This window comes from Psittacula echo (genome assembly GCF_963264785.1).
Source record: "Psittacula echo genome assembly, chromosome: 12".
NCBI lineage: Eukaryota > Metazoa > Chordata > Aves > Psittaciformes > Psittacidae > Psittacula > Psittacula echo.
Window position 1 is genome coordinate 964,920 of NC_137747.1, and position 22,273 is coordinate 987,192.

A 22,273-nucleotide genomic window follows, 5' to 3' on the forward strand; every position below is an offset into this window, starting at 1 on the left:
CCAACATGGGTTGGAGTCTGGGGTGTGGGAGGGGGTCCTGGAAATCACTTTTCATTCAGTTTCCGTCTCCCAGATACTCACCAGCCAGACCCTCAAGAGCTGACTCTGTGCCTTAGCTTTATCTTGCCTCTCCAGGCTTATCACTTTGCAGAGAAATAGAGAAGAGTTTTTTCCACATGATAGATGCAGAGGTACCATTTTAGCAGAAAAGCCAGTGAGGTTCTAAATCACCCTCTACTTTGGCTTCTACACAGCAGGTTCAGGCTCTGCAGACATTTTTCTTTCACAAAGCCCACAGAGAAAAGCCAATTATTTCAAGAGAAAGGAATGCGTTAATGTCTGCGCTCCACAGTTATTCATTAATATTTTTCTTGCACTGCTTCCATAGTTCTAAATACCCTGTGCTTCATAAAAGAAGGAGAGAAAAAACAAAGCCAAGGAAAGCCATTAAGCTTTTCATTCCTAAAGCACCATACTTCAAGACTAGGACACATTTCCATTGATTGCTGTGGGTGATGGAGCTGGGCCAGCAGCACCCAACATCACTGCAACATTAACAGCCTTCTGCAAAAGGGACAGTCACATGGGAATCCGCAGAGCTTTCTATTATGCAGTGGGTGTGCGTGTGTGTGTGTGTGCAGGCACCGGCTGTCCCTGGTCCATACCCACAGCAAGCCCACAACACCCCTTTGGGGTCAGAATGCATCCAGAGGCCGGGGCCTTTCCACCACCAGGTCATACCCCTTCTGTCTGCATGACTTCCACCACTGACTGCACATCAGCTGCTTCCTGGGCCTCCCGAGCTAATGACAATCCAGTTGGCATCCAGTCACTGTCCTTTCACAGAGCTTCATTCTGCTTCAAGTGACGGCAAAGAGTCAAATCATCCAAACAGACCCCGGCTCCTTTGCAAGGCAGGCAAGGCTCACAGAGCTCTCAACAGCTAACAATCTCAGTTCTCAATGCTTACACTGGTCAGGGCGAGAAAAATGACACATTCTTTTTTCCTTTTCAAACATGAGCCCCACATCTCTCAAAGGAGGAATCCCAGTTCCTTTTCTTTCCTAGAGGCAGGAACAGAAGTTCTCTTACAGGCAGAATGGAACAAGAAAGAAATCAGACCTAAGCCTATACTAGGTGAGCATTGCTGCTGGTGTGGCTGGGGGGACTGTGCACTTGTTTTTGCCACAACCAGGAAAGCAGGATGGGAAATGACATCTCCTGTCTCATTGCCACAAGCAAAGAGTTGTAGTCAATGGCTCAATGTCCGGCTGGGGACCGGTAACGAGTGGTGTCCCTCAGGGATCGGTGTTGGGACCGCTCTTGTTCAACATCTTTGTCGCTGACATGGACAGTGGGATTGAATGCGCCCTCAGCAAGTTTGCCGATGACACCAAGCTGTGTGGTTCGGTTGATACACTGGAGGGAAGGGATGCCATCCAGAGGGACCTCGACACGCTTGTGAGGTGGGCTGATGCCAACCTGATGAAGTTTAACCATGCCAAGTGCAAGGTCCTACACCTGGGTCAGAGCAATCCCAGGCACAGCTACAGGTTGGGCAGAGAAGAGATTCAGAGCAGCCCTGCGGAGAAGGACTTGGGGGTGCTGGTCGATGAGAAAATGAACATGAGCCGGCTGCAGTGTGCGCTCGCAGCCCAGAAAGCAACCATATCCTGGGCTGCATCAAAAGGAGCGTGACCAGCAGGTCGAAGGAGGTGATCCTGCCCCTCTACTCTGCTCTTGTGAGACCTCACTTGGAGCATTGTGTGCAGTTCTGGTGTCCTCAGCATAAAAAGGACATGGAACTGTTGGAACAAGTCCAGAGGAGGCCACGAGGATGATCAGGGGACTGGAGCACCTCCCGTATGGAGACAGCCTGAGAAAGTTGGAGCTGTTCAGCCTGGAGAAGAGAAGGCTGCGTGGAGACCTCATAGCAGCCTTCCAGTATCTGAAGGGGGCCTACAAGGATGCTGGGGATGGACTCTTCATCAGGGACTGTAGTGACAGGACAAGGGGTGATGGGTTCAAACTTCAACAGGGGAAGTTTAGATTGGATATAAGGAGGAAGTTCTTTACTGTGAGGGTGGTGAGGCACTGGAATGGGTTGCCCAGGGAGGTTGTGAATGCTCCATCCTTGGCGGTGTTCAAGGCCAGGTTGGACAGAGCCTTGGGTGCCGTGGTTTAGTGTGGGATGTCCCTGCCCATGGCAGGGGGTTTGGAACTAGATGATCTTAAGGTCCTTTCCAACCCTAACTATTCTATGATTCTATGATACAAGCAATTACAAGCACAGAGTCTAATGAACTGGTACCACAAACACAGCAGGAAAGAGAAGAGAAAGCAAATAAGGGTAACTTTATGGGAGTTGGTTTTGTTTGGGTTTTTAACCCTTTCTTTTGCCTTATTGTTGTGCTAAGCAGTCATCCTCCCCAAAACACCAACAGATTCAAGCCAGCCATCAGACCAAAACTGCAGGAGCTTGTCAAGCTGTTTTGCTGATGCCTTCCTGTGCTTTTACTACAATGATAGGAGAGCTTGAGAATACTGCAGTCCAAGTGTCTCTGGCCAAAGAGAGCTCCTGCACACACAGATGTATCTCAAAGTATGAAGCTCCCTTGGAGAATGCTGGACAAGGCTTAGCACAAGTGAAAAAGGGAACATGTATCTGATACATGCTATTGTAGGGCTGTATTTAGTTCTTTTTGGCTATTAAGAAGTAGACCTACACTGGTCAATCAGTGAGGAGGCTGTGAGAAAAGTTGTCATTAGCAATGGTGTACAACCATTCATATTCTTAATGTATAGGATTTGTATTGCAAATCCAGAGCATCTTATCCTCATACAGATTGGGAAGATTAATATTATGGTAATTCAATACAGTTAAGAGAACTCACTGGCTCTTTACTTGCTTAGTAATATATTCCTTGAGATGCAAAACTGATACACAAAGGCTCCTTCTGGTGGACTTCAGCAGCATTATGCAAGACATGAGATAGAGCAGCTGCAGGTCACCAAACCAAGTGTCCTGGATTGCACTGAAAACCTTAGAGAAGGTGGCAAGGCCATCCAGGTACAGAACGGTGTAGAAATGGTCCCTGTCTAAAGGAAGAAAACCAAATTGTAGCAGAGGGAATTATACCTCTGTGAGCACAAGAACAGGACAGAGAGATGGGGAAAGAGTATCAAATTCGTTGCAGGGGAAAAGCTAACTCAATTCCTTGCCCTTTGCAAAGCTGCGAAGTCTTTGTTCTTGTCCCTCCCTAAGCAGGCAGGGGTAGAAGGCTATGGTGTTCTTGTATACATGTTGAGCATTTTCCTTTCTTCCCCAGGTCTTTGGGAGAATTGTGTTGAGGCATCTCAGGTCTGGTCTTAAAGCCATGGAAGAACCTCCCTCATTTTTTAGGGAACTGATGGGCTTTATTTTTAAAGTAGAGCAAGGCTACTGTGGAGCTCTGACCTTTTTCGGTTTCTGCCGCTGCATATCCAAGACTTCATTGCTGTAGGGCAGTGCCCTTTGGTTTTGTCATGGATACCCGCATACTGGTTATTGCAACAACAGTAAATGAAACATCCCTCTTAGAAGCAGTCAAATAAGTTAGCTGGAGAGCGAGGGACTTACTGTGGGAACTGCTGGGTTTGTTGGTTTTACTAATGCTCGGTCTGGATGCTGGCCACCAGCTAGGCTGTGAACACAACCAGAGCTGGGAGATCTTGAGGGAAGCTGCACTCAGTGGCATTTGGTTTAGGTTATAGCAGGAAATTCTGCATCTGGGCCCTTTGTCTCACATTTTCTGCTTTGATGCCCTGCACACACCATGACCATTGCTTAACTCAGAGCTGCTGCTGCAGCAAGAATTAGAAAATAAGAATTCTTCCTCTTTGGGCCACTTGTAACTTATTTAAGCAGAGGATGTTCCCAATACGGACTGCTCTTTGAATAGGATTTTGCTTCAGTAGGAATCTTCCAATAGGACTGTTTCCTCTTCTGAAAAATTTCAGAACTGGGGATGCTGAGTAAGCAAAAAATTTCAGGCATTAATAATAATTCTTCTTTTTCTTTTTTTTTTTTTTTCCAAATATTTTTGAACTGTTAAGAAAATGCCAGAAGGTTCCTAACGGACTCTGCCAGGGCTGTCAGGCCCAAATCCCATGGCCTTTTCAGGGGATCGCATGTGACACTGGTAGCACAAACTTAGGAGGAACTGTCACTCCAACCAGGGAATAACCAGGACACAGAAGAACATTAAAGAAGATGTCTCAACTCTGGGACATACAATACATTTGTATGTGCATGACAAACACGCTTAACAGCTAAAGAAAAGTGAATTCGGAGCTGGAGCACATTGATAGCACCAGGGCAGACCTCAGGTAGGCCCTTTCTGTCCAGCTTCCCAATAGGTGAGTGTACCCAAGTCTCATCCATCTGGATTGCCTTCTTAACCTGGTACTTTCCTCTTCTCCAGGCTGCTGTATCTTAGACCCTACTTATATGGACTCTTCTACCTTGTCACATCCAATGAGATAAACAAGGTACCTACTCTGATGTTACCCTTCCAATTTCTGATACTTTTAGAAGGTATTTAATGCCTTCAATGAACCTGGCCAGGTGCAGAATGCCATACACCAGAAAAAATAGATGATCAGCATGGTATGTAATTAACTTCTTTAAAGGTTTAGTTAGAAACTGTTAGAGCCTTCCAGTTGCCATGTCTGTTCTATTCAAACACAAGGCATCAAAGATTCATTGCAGTGGCTCTGAACAGGAAATGAACACAAATGAACTGTAAAGACATCAAAACAACAGATCAGCACTGGATACAAAAGCTTTATCCATGGAGCCTGGAAAGGTATTAAAAACAGTCACCTGGACTGAAATCCAGCCAGAATGATTGCAGCTTCTCCATGAAAGGCCTAAAATGTGGCTTTTACAAAGATCTCAGTTACTGTATGGCCACAGAAGCGCACAATCACTGCCTGCAAGGGTCAAAGCGTGCTTGGGTGATGCCAGTCCTGTTCCTTACAGCACAACACCCACATCCAGTCAGCTGAAGCCTTGCAGTCTTTGCTGGTGGGGAAAGGCTCAACAGGCAATTGCCAGCAACATGATGTCCCCAGCATTGCAGCAGGACAATGACATCAGCTGAACATGATGGCTGAAACAAAGGCAGGCTGTTTCCTGCTAAATCACATGGACCAGTTACTACACCATGCTTTTAGTTAGTGGAAAAGCACATAGAGAAGAGCATAAGGAAATAAAAAGAGGATGTATCACATGCAGTCTCACAAAGACAAAGAGGCTGATAGATCAGCTGATTTGTATTTTTGAAGTCAAGCTTGTAAATTAAGCATATGGATTGATACTAAATCAGGGAATCCATTCTGCTTCTTGGAGTATGGTTTTCCTTTTGCCAGCCCAGGAGTGCCAAGGCCAGTCCTACCTCAAAGGTCATTCTCATCAGCCTACCAGAAGAAAAAACAACTCTTGCTTCCTTACCAGAAGAGCAGCTTTGACAGCACTGCCATGAAGTAATGGACATCCATGAAGGATATCTAGTAAGAGGAAGACAGTAGCAAGTAGGTTCTCAGGTGACTCCATGACAGGAAAGCTGCTATTGGTGAACTTTTCCTTGGGCCGAGTCATGTACAGAATAGTTTACAGAGTTCAATCATCTTTTCTTTCATTTCCCCACCACTGCTGGCAGGACCACCAAAGAAAGGTGCTCAGGTGATGAACTGGATGCCATTGTAAAAGACATAGGTCAGCATTATAGGATGGCTTCAACTACGTCGCACAGCCTATGGCTGAACAAAAGCTCGACAGGATAAGGCTTCAGTGAAAAGGTTTTGCTAAGCTGTTCTCTCTTAACAGACATTTTCCATCTCTGTGGTTTTGCGAAGAGCTGTATCAGCCCAGTGAGTGTGTTTATGAAATGCTACTTGCTAATGTTTGAAGTCTGACAGCATGCGACAGATGTAAAAGTTGTTCTTTACAAATCTATAGGTACTGTTCCAGAAATTAATACATAAACAACCAATTCCTGTCTGCATCCGTGCTGCTGCAGACCATGAATGAACGTTATACAGAAAAAGAAGATCTCCAGGGAAAAGAGCCAGGTACCTGCAGAAAACAATTACCTGCTAGTAAGTGATACCTGTCCTTTTGAGTCGACATAAATTCTCACCCTGTGGTACAGCAGGAGTATGGCAGACAGCTGGCCTTCCAGAGAAAAAGGATTGTATTTTAACTCTGGGTTTAGTCATTTGAGTATAGTTTGAGCTACTGCATTATCTCTGCACTTTTCCGAGTACAATAATCATGGCCTATTCTAAATAAAATACATCTCCCTTTGTTGTAGTTTTATTGTAGACTACCAGAAGGTGATTGAACTGGTTGACAGTGGCTCGGAAAAGGAGGTTTGAACTTACACCCTTCTGGGAGATGGCACAAATGTGATGAAGTACCTTGGGAGGGCTTGGAGAAAATCCGTTACTTGAGTTTTGCTTCATGGGTTCCCAGGAACTGAACTTTATTGTTCTCCTTATCTGGTCCAGTAAAGCAAAGAATGCAGCACTAATGACCTGCATTTAAGAAACTTTAATGACAGAAAGCATTCAATATCGAACTACAAAGTTTATTTGTTAATAGACCATAAAGTAAGGAGGGGAGACTTAACTGACTCAGTTATTTAACATGCAGTTTACATCATTTTCCTATTGTTATAACAAACTCATTATTGGATCTCAGCATATACACACTTCACTTGTATAAAGCAGATATACTGGACAGTAAAGGGTAAACTTTCCCTATTCACAGTTAAGAGCATTGCCTTAATCTTTTATCTAGGCCTGCTTTTCAGTGGCACTTGATACAGGAGCTATACGAAACACTTCCTTGAATACATAAAGCCAGAGATTGAGTTACACATGATTGAAGATCTATGCCGCTACTAAAACAAAAGCTCCTGTATTACCTGGCACATGCCTGCTAAATTATTGAAGCGTCTCTTCCAACTGAATATATTCACTGGATAATTAGTCAACTGAAGAAAACGGTCTGTCTTTACAAAGCTAATGTTGACAGGCATTGTACCTTTTATGCACTGTAACAAAAAGTATTTGCAGAACTGATGCAACACAAACATTTGGAATGGCTCCGTCAGCACGCAAGTGGTCCCGCGGCACATGGCCCTCTTGTGTTACCTTACAAGCAAGTCCTGAACAGCCTGAATTCCTTTTCCCACATGTAGCACTGTCCCCGTTTCAGAAGCAGATAAATGGTGCAAATAAACAGAGGCTTGGGTTGCACTGGGGGGGTGAAGGAGGTGTCTGCACGCCTGTCTCCAGCCCTGCGCTATGCCAGCCTGCACTGTGGTGTCAGGAGGGACCTCCCCGCATCACTGCCTCTTGTAATTCCTAAAGCCTGTAGCTGTGATATCCCCACTCCAGCAGCTGCATTCTCATGAGCTTGTTTCCCGCTGTGGATTCCTGGGAACACAGGAATCCACATGTACACAGAACATGCCACACCATGGAAGTACTGGTTAGTATCTGCCTGCTGAAAGCATCGCAGCCAACCAGATGATGTCGCTTGGTTTATTCTGACCTGGCAAGGGGAGAAGAGTAGCAGTTTCCATGCTTCAAATGGCCATTCTCTTGCTGAAAACAGTACAGTGGTGTCTGTACTGCCGGTATAAAACCCTAAGCTTACCTGGAAATGAGAATAGACGCCTTTCAGCTGTTTGAACATGAGCTGTAGGGTGAAATACACAGTTCTACCAACTCGCAGCCTGAGGTGTGCATTGTGTCAATGCAGACATTACTGGGGCTTTTTGTTTCAAACTATGCCTGTGCCCTAAGGGGACAGACAAGTTCTTTTAGGGACCTTTGACAGAATGGTGGCATTATATCATATTTACAGTTAAAGCTTTATTTTATTAACAAGATATTATGATTCTTATAGCACAGACTTTAGAATTAGAATGGCACAGGATTTCTACAAGTAGAACCAATATAATACAAAACATAAGTAACATAATGGAGAATTTGTAACGCAATGACTTATAATTTCTTATCACCTGGACCTCTGCTGATCAGGTCAGATCTTAATACATGGTTTCCTTTATCAGTGTAACAATCTAGATTTGAAGATCATATAAAAGAATAGAAGTCACTCACTTGATCCTCAGAGGAAGCAGAAGATGGTGTAATGGAAGCACCCCTGGCCACAGGGCGTCATGGTCTCACTGTCCAGCAGCAGTTTGGGTCCAAGATGCCACTTAGGACCTGAAAGTGCTTGATTGTATAAACAGTGCTGTGTGTGCTGTTATGCTTCCCTGTTGTGTCCCCACCACAGGGCTGGCTGGGTGCCTGGGACCTTCAAGGCCAGTGAGGAAGTTAGGAATCACCCTGGTGCCCCGTAGTCTTGAGGCTGGCAGGGAGGGGGAGAAGGAATCTGTTTGGTTTGTCTATGGGGTTCACAGGACCTTCAGGGCCTGATAGCGAGGGAAAGGGAGTGAATACATGACCTGCTTGATTGCAGAGGATGGCTGCTTGCCTTACAAAGTGGTGTTAGGCACACCAACTACATCCCTGTGCTCTGGAGCAGGGGGGACTGGTCACATATGCTCCAAGAACGAAACAGCTACCCGGGGTAAATAAGCAATTTAAAACCACACTCAAATCTTGTAATCCAAGATTATTTCTCTCTTTCATTATCTTGTGCATTTCCCAGCCTTGAAAATAAAAATTGCATTTCAAACTTTAGGAAAAAAATACTCCTGTTTTTCCATAGCTTATCATTGAGCTTACCTGGTTTGGGGTTATTTTAGTGAAGTATTTTTATTGGCTTTTTTCTTTCTTCCTGCAAGAAATCCAACTTAGACAAAAACCTAGAGCTGCTTACCAGTTTTAAACCTATAGTCTTCTATGACAGCAGTATGAAAACTAGCCAAAGTTACTAAGATTTGTCTTAGAGGGGAAAGTTATTACAACTCTAACAGCCCATAGTCCGGTTCATACAACTGACTCAGCTCCACTCGCGCTTAATCTTGAATTCCTTAGACGTCTGTTCTCCAAACACGCTACCAACACGTTTACTGCGACGGAGGGCCCCAAAACTCGGGCAACCGCACAGACGTCTGCAGGGAAAGCTTTGGTTAAGAAGCCATCAACACTGCCATCCGCTGGCACAACAGGAGATTTACAGCAACAGCTTTAAATTGCACGTTAAGAGCATTTTGTGCGTACTGCAACTGCTAGGGTAGAACATTTCACTAGGGAATTAATGTTATTCTCAATTTGTTCCATTCACTGGTTTGTGTTGCAGCAATAGACGATAATGCTCCATCCCTGGCAGTGGTCAAGGCCAGGCTGGACAACAGTTTGACTGGAGCTTTCCACATACCCTTAACCCCAGCTCTATCTCAAATCCATTCTCCTCTGGAGAATGACTCTAACCTGTTTTCCCAGCCGAGGAGCTAGGCTGGAGTACTCACCAAGCCAGCTATTGCATTTTATCTGACAGATGGTAAATTAAGATACTCTGCCTGACTGCCATTGTGCAAACACGTCTGGCTTTCATTTGTGGAAGGCTTTAGCAGACAGACTTTTTGTCAATTGCTTTGTTTTTCTTAAACCACTATGCAAAACTACTGACAGGTGAGACCAGCAGGAGAAAGGCTAAGAGAGCTGAAAATCTTTATGAAATGTCCCCATTTGGGGGCTTAGCTGAGTTCTTTATGCCAAAAATTATATTTCTGCAATAAAACCACAAACATCGACAGCAGTTTCCAAAAACTAATGAAGTTGTTCTGTAACTCCAGCATTTCTATGGTTAGCTCTGGGTACACGCTAGAATCTTACATTCTTCATTCTTTTCATTGTTTTGGACAGGTAAGTGCCATAGAATAGCAAGTTAATACATTTCCAGATCATGCATGAACACTTAGTTGTGTGTGAGTAAGCTCTCACTGTGTTTAAGGGGGTACAGCTGCATGTACTTTTACACAAGAATCTTGCAGGAAGTCCGGGGAGGAAAAGTTACCAATGCACTCCCTTAACTTGGGTAAGAAAACAAAGCAAAGTTTGACTCTGTCCTCCCAACTGAATAGATCTCATGTGCTGAGGTTGGATGCCAGGTGCCCACCAAGCCACTCTATCACCTCCCTCCTCAGCAGGACAAGGAGGGGAGAAACTAAGATGGAAACAGAATTGTGGCTAAAGACAAAGGCAGTTTAATAAAGCAAAAGCAAAGGTCACATGTGGAAGCAAACGAAAACAGAAGGTTATTCTTTACTTCCCATCAGCAGGCAAAGTGTGGCCACTTCCTAGGAAGCAGAGCTTCAGCACACATAGCAGTTGCTCTGGAAGACAAACATCGTAAATAATGAATGCTCCCCCTTCCTCCTCCTTCCTTTTAGCTTTTATTGCTGAGCAGATGTCCCGTGGTATAGAATATCCCTTTGATTGGTTGGGGTCAGCTGTCCTGGCTCTGCCCACTCCCAGCTTGCTCATGAGGGGGAATGCTGGAGCAGTGCTCAGCAGTGGCCAAACCACTGCTGTGTTATCAACACCCTGCCTCTTACCAATACACAGCATAATACTGAAGGCTGCAACAGGAAACATCAACTCCACCTCAGCCAGACCCAATACACATGCACAGCAATGTAACGGAAAATATGCTCCTTCTGAAATTAGTCTGAATAATTCTAAAACATGACTGATAGAAAAATTGATTCCAACAGGACAGTAAGTACTCAGATCATTAATATAGAAGTGTATTACCAAACAAGAGACTTACACCAGTGCTGGCCTCATCATGAAAATAAACCTTGGCCAAACTTAATATCCACTTCAGCAGGAGCAACTCCATTGGATCCAGCAGACACGTACTTGCTGAACTAGAACGAGTCTATTTTCTAATCGCTCATTCACACTCTTTAAGCATTTAAACAAAAGAAAAACCAGGATTTTTTTAAACAAGAAGCAGATGCTACATCCCATCCTTCTCTGTTTACACCAGTGGGAGTTCTGCACGCAAGAGACGACTATGATTTTAATTTTTGCCATCAATGGTCTTCACTTCATCTACAGCCTGCAGTTGCTTGGTGCCATTTGACTGGGAAGTCTGTAAGAATGTGCTAACAAGCAAAGGTTAGCGTGTAACAATCATAACCTTTAAAAAAAAAAAAATCAACCAAAAGATGATCAAAACCAAAAGAAACGTTTGCACAAATGACCAGCTACTGGTATAACTGCTGGGAACCCTTTCCTATCTTAAAGAGAACAAATAGCACATTAATGTGAAATCTAAAACCACATAAACCATAGAATTAGCAGGAAAAGAAACATCTTGAGAAATAAACCCCAGAAAACAGCATCCTTAAGCAAGAGCAAACTGGACTCTCATAGACTCTCCTCAACTAGACAACTGTGCCAAACAAGAAATACACACCCAGCAACAACTGATAGAACACTTTAAAGAGAAGAGTCTTAAGTTAAAGGACCAGGTGGCTCTAGAGTTTGAAGACAGTACGATTCATTTCTACTAAAGACAAATTGTTAGGTGTTTGGCTGTTGAGACAGCAAGGAACTTGATTCATTCTTATAAAACAAAAGGCCTTTCATACCAGTCTTCTTCATTCTTTGACACCAAACCAGGAATCATTCATAATGAAACAGCAACTGGAAAATGCATTAGATTTCCAGCTTGAGCAGTGGAAGAAAAGTACTTTCAGAAAACATATCTGAATTACAGTGAAAAGACAAGAAGCTGCTTTCAGAAGGGAAGCACAGCACCTCCCTCACGTTAACGTAACAGAACTTCTGAGTAAAAAATCATTTAGTAAAAGTTTTATTTGAAATGTAGCATGAACCCATAACCATAAGTGTTACAATATACAGCTTTACAGAAAATTTATTGTACAATATGACAGGTATTTCTATACATGCACTCCCCCCGCTTTTGTTTAGTCATTATATCAAATGAACAATAGTTAAACCAGGAATAACAAGCATTCACTTCTAAAAAGAAAACTTTGGCATGTATACAACTGGCTAGTTAGAAGTAAACAGTGGTAGATTCAAGTCAGAAAAAGACCCACTCATTTTGTTTCACAGCATTTTTGATCAGATGAAATTTACCAGCACTATTTTCTATTTAGTACAAAAGTGAGTACTTTTATTCAGCCCAGAACCCCCTGTTAAGGGATGAAAACGTTTAAGCCTAAAAGGTGTCAGTTTTAAAGCAGTTTAGGCCACAAGTATTTTGCACACATTGGTTTGGTCATGAACAAAACAAAACCTTCAATGGTTTGCTCACGTTACTGAGCTATTATATACCACTTGGCACAACTGGCAATTTCTCCTTTGAACTATCATGAGTATCATTGGCTCAGAAGTCATGTCCACTGCTGGAGTGCAAGAAAAAAAATGAAGTAAAACTTGCACAGTGTCCATCTTCTGTCTTGAGTTTGTCACTGCTGTTGGCCACTTACATACCTACCTAATTCATCCAAAAAAACGAGGAAAAACAATTTGCAAGGCATTTCTTCCCAGCACACAGCAGACAATACTTCCATTTTAAAAACCAGAAAGCAAAGAAAAAAACCCTGAATAATAAAAAGCCTCCTTTGAGAAGAATTACTTGCAATTCGAGTACTTACAAAAAAATACAGTATTTATACAACTTCTGCAGAACTATAATTAACATATTTCAATGCAGTACTTATAAAATAAATCCATAGATACAAATGGTTGCATTTCTAAGCAGGAATATCTAACCCGGATTTAGATTTCATTGCAATTTCATTATTGCTGTGGAACAGACAGTGGTTCTATATACATCTGAATATCTAATCTGAAAAATGCTCTCCAGCATATCAGAACACATTTAATGTAATTTTTACAGTTCCTGCTAAATGTTAGCGATTCCAAATTGACTGAACTGTGGTGCAATAGGGCACAAATGGCAGAAGAGCAGTGGAGTAGAGGCAGGAATGGCAGATTAACGGTAGAGTAACACCAGTCAGACCCGTACTCACTACTTCTTATTCCTCGGCTTTAACTCTTCTGCTGCATTTCGCAGAAAAATGTAGTTTTTCTTTTGTGGATTATAAAATTCATGACCCTGAAAAGAAAAAGAATCTGTATATATTCTCTTCAAAGAAGAAATATCAGCATTACTTTAAAATGTAAGAATATGAATAGCCCATTAGTTATGTTTTTCAGATTTAATCTTGAAGTCTTTAAGACCAGATATTGGTTGGTGCATTAGAAACAACTTACTATAACAATTACAAGAATTGTAATATAAAGTAAAATTTAAGGGATATTTATCCATCTTTAAGGTATTAAAACCCCCACCTTTTCATATTAAAATAGTCACGTATCTCTAAGCTCTACTTTATAGCTGCAGCACAAGAGCTCAATATGATTTTTTTAATGTCATTCTAGGCAGAGAAGAAACTAAAGCTTTAATAGCCACTCTGTTTCACTTTACTTTTTCTATCTTTTAAATGAACTAAGGTCATGTTTTTTTCCCCTAAAGTGAAGCCCAAGTTCTACAGACAACTGTAAAAACATCTGTTCCGCAATTGCAGATGCAAATATCCTATTTTGCATGTTGACATTATTTGCATACACATTACTCGATATGCATGTATCCAAATCAGGGACAGCAAACACTAATAAAGCTATTAAAATCCAACACACAATTTGAAAATTACCAACTCTACTTGGCAGAAATGGTTCTATAAAGGAAGTTTAGTACTTTGTACTTACTAATTTTACTACTTAATATTGGTTTACAGATCTGAGAAATGCCTTGGTACATTCTACCAAGCACTTAGAATTCACCTGCTCTAGCATCTGACAAAGCTCAGTTACCTTGGGCAGCATCCAGAAGACCAGATACAATGCAGTAAATGAAAAGTTTGCTTTCTATGTGGCATGCAGTAAAGTTCATCTCTGCATTCATGTCAGTGAAAAACATAAAGGATATTATCCTCAAAATTAAAAGCACTGGTTGTAAGATGAAAGTAACACTCTGACTGGAAGTCACCATTCAATTCAAATCAGTTACGTTTCAACATTGCTGCTCCCACTTTAACTATTAAGCAGCACTGATTTGCCATGCATTATGGTTTGTTGTGATTCTCCTGCATCTGTGTGATTTATTGTTGAGTCACGCTTGTAACTGCCACCAGCAAGCCACACTGAGCGGTACTGGAAATATAGTATGCGCCATTCAAAAACTGGTTCAAGTGTTTATGACTACAGTCACAGCTTCTTTTTGAAGTTAAACAGAATCTGCACAAGGAGCAAAGATGCGCATTTCAAAGAGATCTGTGGGAACCTGCTGGTTGCCACATTGCCCCATGACACTCCTCACTGCAGAATGCGCGTGAGCAACCGGAATAACTTTTGCATCATGTAATTTACATTTCGCTCATCTACATCTGCAAAACAGCATTGTTTAGCAATCTTGTCTGACTGAAGCTATCACCCAAGGAATGCACTGCTGTGTTAGATTTCATCAGATGTCTAAAATGACCATTGTACATTTTCTTGTATGGTTGTGAAACTAGAAAGACTCAGCTACTATTTATTAAGGACAGTGAAAGACCCATGTGAAAAGGACAGTCTTAGTTGTCAACTGCAAGTATGGAACGTGAATCTAAACCTTTCTTACCTTTGACCAATCATAACTGGAAGCATATGCAAATATATTGCCATTATGGTTGAAACAACAAGCAGATATTGGCTGGTCAAGTTGTTCTGATGTTTTTAGCTTTGTTCGTGCATCTTTATCCCAAAAGCTGAATCTACCATCGGATCCTACTGTTGCAAGAGTGCCATGGACAGGGTGAAATGCTATCCCGTTTACCTGCAGAAGCAGAGAATTACTATGTAAAACATCATGCCTACAGACAGGTGATGGGAACACTCAACAGATATGCCGAATCCTAAGAGTAAACACACAGATTTTTTTTCAACTATAGGTTTTGTTGGGATTTTTTTTTGCTTTTTTTGTTGGTTTTTTTTCGGGGGGGAGTGGGGGGGTGGGTTTGTTTGTTTGGTTTTTTTTAAACATTTTCAAATATGTTCTGGGAAAGCAAACACACAAAAAACCACTGAAGCAACAAGGAAAGCATTATCTTTTTTGTAGCACTTAAAAATACAATGCATAATCCCATTACACAAATATATTAAGTACTGTTTCAAGTTAACAAGTGTCAAGTCCAACAAGGTAACTGATGAACAGCTGATGTGGTACTTGCTTTAAGAGCAAAAATTTATCTGTCCCCTTAAAGTATGACTGGTCTTTAAACGTACATCTAAGATAACTTTAGATAAGGTAAAAGATCAAGGAGAATAAATAATTCACAGCCAATTTTACATTAAGAGTGTATACTGCCCTGTATAAATGATAAAGGAGTACACGCTGAATACTTACAGCATAAATATCCTGAGGTGCTGATGTGTTTGTTCCATTGGAGCGATGACATTTAAAAGTGAAATTGTCTTTTGCACTGGGAAGGAAATAATAATTAAAAAAAAAGCTCTTTTTATCCTCACTGTAAGCTGAGCAATAAAGAACAGATGTTTTTTAAATGATACTCACGGATTTGGGGGGTTGATATAATGAATAGCTACTCTTCCTTCAATACTTCCAAGGGCAAATCCAGTAGGTTTGTTCACTTTGTCTTTAAAAATCGCAACACAGCGATGCTAAATTTGAGAAAGATAGAGGATTTTAGACAGAGACTTGAGGGCCATATTTTCTGAATGCTGTCTGTTTTCCATGGGGACATGAAACATCACATGTATCAACACGAAGTAAAGCAAAAACACTAACAAGGTCAAGGGATGGGTCAATTCCTAATGAGAATATGGGCCACGGTATTTACATTTCTAAATCATTATGAAGATCAGCCACAGATCAATAGCAAACCAGGGCATGTGCCATAATGAAGTAACTTGGTTTTGAAACATCACTCATCTTTACCAAAAAATGGCAAGCCCAGAATTTCAACAATCTGTATAAATATACTCATAATAAATACTGTAATTTACCTGGTGTTTAAGAGGAGATTCTATTCTTCTAAATTCAGAAGGTTGGTTCTCTAACTGATAAACTATCAAGCCCCTTTCTGCAGTGGCCACAGCAGCCATAGGATGAACCTGGATAAGGTTGTAAAACAGGTTGGAAGAAAAAAAACTTGTATTAATAGCACTGCAGAGAATTTGACTTACTATTTTGCAGAAATCACTGAAGAAGATAAAGGAATTTGAATATTTCTGGGGAAGAAGGGGTGGAGGGAAAGTGGAAGAAGAGAAAGAACAAAGTTACTCTGTAGATATATCTTCAAACAAAACACATCAGTTTTTCCCTGCCATTGAGAAATTAAGCGTACCAAAAATCTTCTAATATTAGCTGACTACACTGGTGGCATACAAATTCAGCCAGAAATAGGGGTAGATCAGTGCTTGTGCCAATTTGTTTTGTTATGCTAAAAGGATACTAATCATGTTTTGCATGACGCAAATACCTTTTTTCCAGAGCCTGACCAAGAATATCACTTTCTGGTTTATTGCTAAAAACCCACAGAGGTCAAATACTAACATTTGGTAATTAGTACTGACCTACAGAAGCCTCAAAGACTGACAGTATATCCACACTCCCAGTCATCTACCTTACACTAGCTTACCCTGTATCATGGCTTACCACATCTGCACAGTAACATCTTTCAGGGAGCTGCAGTGTCATCATGGGTGTTGGTGAACGGGTATCCCAGAACTGATGGAAACAGAAAAATGAACAAACTTATGCCTGGAATTGAGGATACACCATTTAAATTAGTTCAGTAAAGTGAATGCAATCAGCACCAAGCTGTTTCATTCTTGACTATAGCCAGAATACTGCAGCTTTATGTGAAGTGATGCTAGTTCATTAACCTGCTTGGGGGTTTTATTAATGTTTATCAAAATATTCTCACTTCACATAAATATTTTCATACATAGGTTACTAGCATGCTTTGTGTCCATGTATTCAGGTAAAAAATCATACCTTTAAAGTTTTATCCCAGCTTCCTGTCATCACACAGCTATAATTTGGTGCTTTAATCCAATGGATAGTCTTCACAGGCGCATCATGCTGAAGAAGAAAAGTGCAAACACACACACGCTTACAACAACAACAGTCCACATTTCTTGTTTATGCTCCTCTGATTTTGCATTTATTTATACTTCTTACCCATTCAAGAAAAGTGATTCATTATTGCAGTCACAGCACTTAGGGTAAGGGCTGGTCACGACCTTACTGTTCAGTGCTCTAAGATCATCCACATAAAAAAAAAAAATACAAACCACCTCCTGACACAAAGGAGTACAATTAAGTCACCCTACACAGAAAGACAGTCATAGCACAAATACAAAGTATGAACAGCAGAACTTCCATAGAATCACATGATAGTTAGGGTTGAAAAATATCTTAAGATCATCCAGTTCCAACCCCCCTGCCATGGGCAGGGACACCCCACACTAAACCATGGCACCCAAGGCTCTGTCCAACCCGGCCTTGAACACTGCCAGGGATGGAGCATTCACAACTTCCCTGGGCAACCCATTCCAGTGCCTCACCCCCTCACAGTAAAGATCTTCTTCCTTATATCTAACCTGAACTTCCCCTCTTTAAGTTTGAAACCATTACCCCTTGTCATATCACTACAGTTCTTAATGAAGAGTCCCTCCTCAGCACCCTTGTAGGCTCCCTTCAGATACTGGAAGGCTGCTATGGAGGTCTCCACGCAGCCTTCTCTTCTCCAGGCTGAACAGCCCCAACTTTCTCAACCTGTCTTCATACAGGAGATGCTCCAGTCCCCTGATCATCCTCGTGGCCTCCTCTTTCCAACAGCTACATGTCCTTTTTATGTTGAGGACACCAGAACTGCACACAATACTCCAACAGAGGTCTCATGACAGCAGAGTAGAGGGGCAGGATCACCTCCTTTGACCTATTTACTTATAAAGGATATTATCCATTTTGCTAAAAATCAACACTTCGTAATAAACAACATTCTGTATTAAAGTAATTAAAAATCCAGCTTCTGACAACAGCTACAGAAGAAAGGCCTATGTTAATTACATCAACACACTACTTGATTTTAAAATCAAAGCTGAGAATTTGAACATTATCACCTTAAATAAGATGCAAGAAGCAATCATCCAAAGAACTCTCTTCTTAAATTATATGACCGGTAACTCATTTTATCACTAGAACTGCCAGAACTATGAAAGACATTAATGTCTACATTGAGAATATAAATTATAATCCCTGTTACTGCTGCAGCAGAAAGCTGACATTTGTGAAGGTGAATTCAGTGAGTTCTTAAGGTTCCCCTTCCCCCTCCCCCCTCCACCCCGTAATGCAGCAGAGTGACTTAGTGAGATCAATGCTGGAGTCCAAAGAGCTTTCTCAAGTAAAATAGAGGCTACAGCTGCACAGGTTATTCAAATCATCTTGATTGCAGGTCTCCCTATTCATGTGCTCATCATTACCTCAAAAATACAGAACACACCCTACAAGCTCTTCTTCATATAGCAGTATTTACTTTAGAAGTACTGAACATTAGCTTGATTTGCTAATAAAGGTAGCTTTTAATAAAAGAAGAAAACAAAGAAAAAAAAAAAAACAACCAACACTTAGTAGTTTGAGGCTTGCTTACTTGTGCAATCTGGATAGCTTGATTACTGTTGAGATCCCACATTTTGGCGGTTTTATCACAGGAAGCAGTAAATACTTTACTCCCATCCTAAAAAACAAGAACAAGGACAATAGATTAAACACCTCTACCATTCAGTATTTACTAGAAAATTGTCAAGTCTTATTCTAGTAATATAACATAAATGTAACATATACAGGGACTGCAAAATGAAGAAACATGAAAACAAGAACTTATGTATGACTATGTTGTAAAAAAGAAAACTGTTAGCTGTTATCTAGCTTTAAATACATTCTTACTTTTAAACTCACTTTTATCCTTCTTACACCCATGTTAGTCTATTTGATTAGGGCATGCTTAGCATGTATTTACTGTAACAAATCTATACAGTAATTACAGGCTTCATCTACACGTAGTACTCATGTCAGTCTGGAAACCCCATGCCATCTCACTTAGGGTTTAGGTAAAAACTGTTAATCTATTTTTAAATAGGAACATACATCACTCCAGCAGCCATCCAATACAGGCCCTGTGTGCATCTGCTGAGCCTTTGGAATTGTCTGTCCATTATCTTGAACTTCCCAGCAGCGAACCTGTAACAGGAAAAGCATATACAGATATAATGTAGTAACATGAAGGACTTAAAAAGAATTCTCTTCTTGAAGATCCTAGCCTTAGTTTATCCAACGATAAATCTAACACCAAGCTTTTCTCAGATCTAGTGAAACCTTATTTTCTGATTATGTTCCTTTTATCTGTACAGCCACAGCTCAACCCCACAATTTCAACTCCAGCTCAGAAGTACCTTAGGATCACATAACACCTCCCAGTGCTCTCCTGGAGAACCCTTAACCCTCAGCTAGGCAGGCTACTGGCCAACAGACATAACAGTTAAAAAATGCCTCATGTTTGCCTAGCCTCCCTGTTTGTCCCAGCTGGGATCATACCCTTCAATCCAACAAAATTCAGTAAGGTTGTAGGAACTTTTTTTTTGAAGCTGCACTGTCAAACCGGATGATTTACCAGTGCGTTCATGGCTCTTTCACTGGGCAAAGCCAAACAAGTAGGGAAAACAAAAATAAAACTAATAAAAATCAAACAGGGAAAACACTGACTATATATTTCAAGCTGAAGCTTAAAACACACAGGCAGAGGAATGACTTATCAGAATATCACAACAGAATTTCTCAGTTGAAGCAGTTTGGCTACATCAACCTTAATGTCTTGGCACCAGACACAAATTCTGCAGTGAGGAAGATTTTCAGGTGCTCTGGCATAAGCTTTTAGGATTGCATTTTGCATTTTAGGCATCAGTGCTTCCACTTTATGAGTACTTACATCATTTGCCCATGATCCTGCAATGAGGAAATTACCCGGCAATGTTGGTGGGCTAAATGCTAAACAAGATATGCTGTCATCAGGTGGAGATGTTACTTCAATATCCTAAAAAGGACAAAGCACAAAAAAGAAATAAATAACTTTAAACTGACAGAGAGGAAACTGAGATGAGACCCTGTGAGAGCAGTGAGGCCCTGGCACAGGCTACCCAGAGGAACTGTGGCTGCCCCATCCCCGGCAGCGTTCAAGGCCAGGTTGGATGCGGCTTGGAGCAACCTGCTCTGGTGGAAGGTGTCCCTGCCTGTAACAGGGTGTTGGAACTGTATGAACTTCAAGGTCCCTTCCAACCCAAAGCATTCTATGAAAATGAGCCAACTTTGAAAACTGTGCCCTGAGATTCTACTATTTCTATATGATTAATTAGATCCTGCTGTGATGCATTAAAACACAGCAGCAGAACAGCAATTCCCACGGGGGGCAATGCACATACCTTCATTGGATTATGGTTATCTGCAGTTGTACCGCCAAACATGCTGGTGCCTCCAGTACCAAACCCTGACGTTGATCCAAACAGGCTCATCCTTGCTCTGCAAACGACGAGAAGGCTTACTGAGACCTGCAAGGCCCTCAAGCATGCCTAGGGTGTCTCGCCACTAAACCAGCACAGCCCTCACCCCGCCTGAGAGGCACGCAGGGGTGTACAAATACAAGAAAAGCAAATAACGATGCTTCTCACTGTGGTTGGACCCTGACATCTCCACCCCCCACCGCGCTGTGAAGGACCCCTCTTCGGTACGGCAAGAGCCAGCCCTGCTGTGCCCCTCAGCCACACGCCCCAGCCCCGCATCTTTGCCTACATCCCGCACGACGAGGCAGCGCGGACGCCCGGCGGGGCAGGACGCGCCATGTCGCGGTGGTCCCCGCTTCACCGCCGGCAGCGGCGGGCGCGGGCAGCGGCTGTTCGGGAAATCAGCTGGCCCTGATGCCGCCCAGAAGCACGGACCAGACCCGAGCGTCGGCCCGCACTCACCGGGATAGCACGCCCGCTCCGACCCGCTCCTTAAAGCGACGCGGCGCAACCGATAACGCGGCACCAGCGCAGGGCAGGCCGCGGCTTTCTGCGCAGGCGCCGCTGGCAGGGGGTGGTATCCGCGCCTGCGCCCTGGCCGGTCGATCGGGGTGGGACAGGCCAGGTCCAGGGTGTTGGAGGGTGGAGTGGGTTATGTGCGTCTCGGGTATCCCGGTGGCGCTGCTGCAGAGCAGGTAGAGAAGGGTAAATTACGTTTTCTTGCCCTGCGCTGCGAGGAACGGGTTACCCGAGCGGGGACGGCTGTAGCCCTGCAGGAAACGGTGCAAATGGGGTGGAAGGAGGTGGCGTGGTTAGGCGGGTCAGAGCGCGGCCAGGCTCGCCACGGCATAGGGACTCGTCTCCCGGTTCAGCGCGAAGGGTGTTCACCGCGGTAGGACGCTGTCCTGCCGGTTCTCTGCGGCCCATGTTGCTCGGCCGCCTTGCGGCGAGAGTGTTGGCCCTGCCCTGCACCTGCCGACGGGATCGACCTTGCGTTCTGACCCGCGTGGTGCTCATGGGCGGTATGAGGTACTAGCAGGTAGTAGCACCGCTGCTGTGCAGTAGGTGAAAAGGAATTTTAATTCCTTTTGAATTAATACTGCTGGAACAGTAGTAAATAAACCCAACTACATAAACCTGAAAATGCTATTAGAATACTGTCAGCAACACCCGCGGAGGTGGCTGTAGATCATTTTTGGAGTATTTACTCTGCAGCCAGTTTGGTTTCCTCATCTAAAATTTATTGCACACTTTAATCGCCACAGTTTCCTGCTCCTTTGGACTGTTTTAGAGCCAACTAAAAGAAAATGAACAACGGATTCTGTTACGATGTGCATCATTAACAGGATTGTTTATTAAATTCTTAATCGGCAACATCTGCTTGCTTACTTTTTCATTGAAGACAAACAGTAATTTGGTTGCTGGAACATTTATAGCTGCTTGAGATATGCATTAATGAACAATTATCTCTGACTTTTCAGTCTGAATTTACAGCGAACACAAAATGCCACAATCCTGTATTTAAAATGATTTCCAAAAGGAGGCAATATATTGTTAACAAAGCCTTTTACTCTCTTAAAAAGGTTGGTACAGTATCATCTTGTGCTGTAAGACAGGAAGCAAAGCAATTCCTTGGTATGTTTTT

At 42.5% G+C, this 22,273-nt stretch overlaps 1 protein-coding gene across 2 annotated transcripts; it reads right to left on the reverse strand.

Annotated features, from left to right (window-relative positions):
* Positions 1 to 11,835: 11,835 nt before the first annotated feature.
* RAE1 (ribonucleic acid export 1) lies at positions 11,836 to 21,166 on the reverse strand. Of its 2 annotated transcripts, none has more exons than XM_080627644.1 (12): positions 21,091 to 21,166; positions 20,551 to 20,647; positions 20,061 to 20,165; positions 19,223 to 19,315; positions 18,726 to 18,812; positions 17,069 to 17,155; positions 16,727 to 16,798; positions 16,075 to 16,182; positions 15,623 to 15,729; positions 15,455 to 15,530; positions 14,690 to 14,884; positions 11,836 to 13,126 (listed from the first exon to the last, which is right to left on the reverse strand). In XM_080627644.1, the coding sequence occupies exons 2-12, from the start codon at positions 20,638 to 20,640 to the stop codon at positions 13,040 to 13,042; spliced, it is 1,107 nt and encodes a 368-aa protein (XP_080483770.1). In that variant the 5' UTR covers positions 20,641 to 20,647; positions 21,091 to 21,166; the 3' UTR covers positions 11,836 to 13,039. The 2 variants fall into 2 exon arrangements, with proteins under 2 accessions (XP_080483770.1, XP_080483769.1); XM_080627643.1 differs by lacking the exon at positions 21,091 to 21,166 and adding an exon at positions 20,918 to 21,079.
* Between the last annotated feature and the right edge of the window lie 1,107 nt (positions 21,167 to 22,273).

Excerpts from the sequence above, each read along its gene's own strand:
- RAE1 (XM_080627643.1), bottom strand. The coding sequence starts at position 20,967 with ATGGCGCGTCCTGCCCCGCCGGGCGTCCGCGCTGCCTCGTCGTGCGGG. Across the intron at positions 20,166-20,550 it reads ATAACCATAATCCAATGAAG|GATATTGAAGTAACATCTCC; the intron begins GTATGTGCATTG and ends TGTCCTTTTTAG. Across the intron at positions 16,799-17,068 it reads GCTGGGATAAAACTTTAAAG|TTCTGGGATACCCGTTCACC; the intron begins GTATGATTTTTT and ends TGTTTCCATCAG.